General features: G+C 37.5%; 1 protein-coding gene across 1 annotated transcript in view; it reads left to right on the top strand.

Annotated features, from left to right (window-relative positions):
* Positions 1-2,052, top strand: part of LOC117952426 (filamin A-interacting protein 1-like) — a 17,743-nt gene extending 15,691 nt beyond the window's left edge. Inside the window, exon 3 of the mRNA XM_034884713.1 lies at positions 1,951-2,052. Within this exon, the coding sequence (XP_034740604.1) occupies positions 1,951-2,040 (90 nt within the window). The 3' untranslated portion in view covers positions 2,041-2,052. The remainder of the gene's footprint in view (positions 1-1,950) is intronic.
* The last annotated feature ends 1,122 nt before the right edge of the window (positions 2,053-3,174 follow it).

A 3,174-nucleotide genomic window follows, 5' to 3' on the forward strand; every position in this document is an offset into this window, starting at 1 on the left:
TAGTCAGCAATGGAGGCTTGACATTTACACAAATCTGGTTCCCTCCATTTTATCTGATTCTCCATTGTAATAGACCTCTGAATTCATGTTTCTGTTGTGAAACTACTCACCCATCATTACAGCGGTTTAGATGGGACATACTGTTTCTGTTAATGGCAGGCTGGTATGCTTTCAACATCACATTTCCACTCAAATTGTAACCTTGCATACAGAGGAGCTTTTGAGGGGTGTTTCATCAAGGAGGCTCAGAGAAGCAGCTTAATGTAAAAGGTCTGTTTTGAATGAGCCATAAAATCTGAACCAGGATTGAAATGTTCAAAAAGTCAGCACATATTAAACATATCACTGAGAATAAAATATTACAGCAAAAATGAACAGAGGCAATGCAATTAACAAAGCAAAAGAGAACGTTTGGCAGCACGTTGTAGGCCAGCTTTGAAGTACCCAATAGGACAGCTAATTTATTTCATATTTAGAAAATTAAATAGTTAGCATTTTCTAGACAATAAAGTTCTCTATCAGTTGGATTTTACTACTTAGTTTGTACAAATGACATAAGAGTCTCCGTATACTGAGAACATTGTTTCAATGTCTTCAGGTTGTCTGTCCGCCCCTCTAGTAGTTTTACTATATATATTCTGTTTTTTATTTTAAATTCATGTGACATTTAAAGTTACTATGAAGCTTCAGCCATGGGTTAAAGTTTACTCTTTGCATTTTTACTTGCAGTACATTTTAAAAAACATATGTTGACTGGAATACTGTGCAAATACTAGAAAAAGATATGAGAGTTTAGGTACACAACAATGTGTCATAATGTGATACACTTGACATGTACTGGAAACTGACTTGTGTTCACAGAGCAAAACATATTAGGAACCTTCAGGGAGGAACACTGTGTTTCAATCTGGCAGACTGATCATGATTCTTCTTCTTCTTCTTCTTCTTCTTCTTCTTCTTCTTCTTCTTGCTTCAGCCTGAGGTAAAGCTAAGCCTGAAAACTAACCTGACCAAGACCAGAGATAACTTTTCATGGTAATATAGGTCAGGCTGGCAACTGGCAACCTAGGATGAAACATTGTTTTCTTCATTTCTGTTTCCAAGGTCAGGAGTGAACTTTAGTTTAGTAAACATGGATGAGAAGTCTTTAAAGTGCTCAGATATATTGGAATTTAGAAATTTAATTCCATGGAAACTCCATCTGCTCATAAAGAATGTATATAATTGAAAACTCAAGAACAGCTGTTAAACTTTAGACTTTGTGCTGACATTTTTTTCTAAACATCAATAAAGTCTAATTTACAAAGCTTGAAAGTCTTAATTCAAACTGTCCTTATCATTTATAAAAAAAAAAAGAGATGACCATAAGCAATAATCAAAAATGTACCATGTGCATCACATTAAGTCACTATATTAAACTATGAAATATTTTGTGTCGCAGGCTTAAACATTAATTCCCGACATGTTCGTATCTGTCAGCAGCTCGGACACACAGCTGTCCGCGCTGACATACCGTCACCTGTTGTCTGTGAACTAAGGCAACATCTTCTGCCAGTGAACACCCCAAGATTCTCTCCCATTTTAGTCCTGCAGGGTCGCTACAAAATTCCCGAAATTTATTTAATAATGCGTTATATTACTACATTAAACACACTGTCTAACACATGACAATCTGAATAGAGCCCAATGTAATACACTTATTGCTTATAAAATAGAGAATTGGTTAAAATGTTCTAATTGATATTTTGGTTAATCAATTTGTGAATAACTTCACCAAACATATCTTCAGCCTTCCTCTGCCTGAGCTTTGGATTGCCCTCCACATGACTCTCACAGACTCAACTAGTGAAATACTGATGCTTTGTCACGGCCCTTGTCTCCAGATATTAACGCACATGGCCCTCACAAGCACTAAAATGCGGTCGGACCGGCTATCAAAACAAAAAACAGACTCACCAATGGAGTGTGACTTCATTCTCTGCTCAGGACTCTATTTCTCCACTATATCTTCACATAGCATTTAGTTGTTTACTGAAATAATAACATTCTGAATATTGAGTACAAGGCCTTTTAAAATATAGTAAATATACCTAACTAATTAAAGAGAAAGAGAGAGAGTGAGAGATTGACTCTGAGGATGTCCCTCAGGTCATGAATAAAAGACGAAAAGAATGATTTGGGTGTTTCTCAGCCTGATATAGAACAGTTCACAGTGTGGCTATCAGAGAGATTATTTACATTGAATCTTGCTCTCTCCCATTCTTCTTCCCCCTTTTTCTGTCTCTCTCTCCTTTTTCTTCTGCGGTCCCTGAAAGCCACATACATGCACTGTGCATTTTTCCATGACACCCACAGACACACACTGAACCTTAATATGGTTATCTTGGAGGTGCAGTCACCACAGGGAATTTGCAGGGTGCAAATTAGGTTGGATCTCATCCTTAGAGAAGCTATTAGCCCATCACTACTGCTCCCTGTAACTGTGTGAGTGTGATGGTATCAAGGAAATCTCTGATCCCCCAGTACATCATGTTCTCTTCATCAGAAAAGGGAAATACTGGCTCTCATATGCTCTCATTAACTAACTTTCATAATGAATAACATGCTTACATGAACAACATTATTTGAGCTTGTTGTGTTATTGCTCTGTGTAATGTAGAATAAAGAAGACCAGTGTGTTGCTGAAGGACTGTTGGAGAAAGCAGGGAATTCGTTACACAAGCAGCAGCAATTCATTTTCTGATCTTGGTGGAGATAGTGACTGTGAGGGACCACGCTGTGGTTTCTAAAAAGATGTGCCGTAGAGGAAGATTTGTCTTGTCACTGTTCTCTGCAGGTCCTTGCAGCTTATTACCATTTTTACAATCAGTCCTCGAGCAGCTGTTTCTATTGATAACAAATTGATGTATTTGTCTGAATGATTGGAGGACCTTAACACATGCATACATACTCAGACTCCTAACTGCTATACACGTAGTATACTGATTCAGAAAGACAGTTATCTAGTCCACCCTTTACCTCTGTAAATATTCCTCGAATGTTATCTGAAACCCATGCAATGAAATGTTGAATGTCATGTAATATTTTTCCACGTCAACTAAAAACTTAATCTCACAAAATGTTCCACAAGCCTTTGCTGTTGGGAGGAGCATTCTACAAGTAGCTACCCAATAG

This window comes from Etheostoma cragini, chromosome 11, assembly GCF_013103735.1.
Source record: "Etheostoma cragini isolate CJK2018 chromosome 11, CSU_Ecrag_1.0, whole genome shotgun sequence".
In the NCBI taxonomy this organism is placed as follows: Eukaryota; Metazoa; Chordata; class Actinopteri; order Perciformes; family Percidae; genus Etheostoma; species Etheostoma cragini.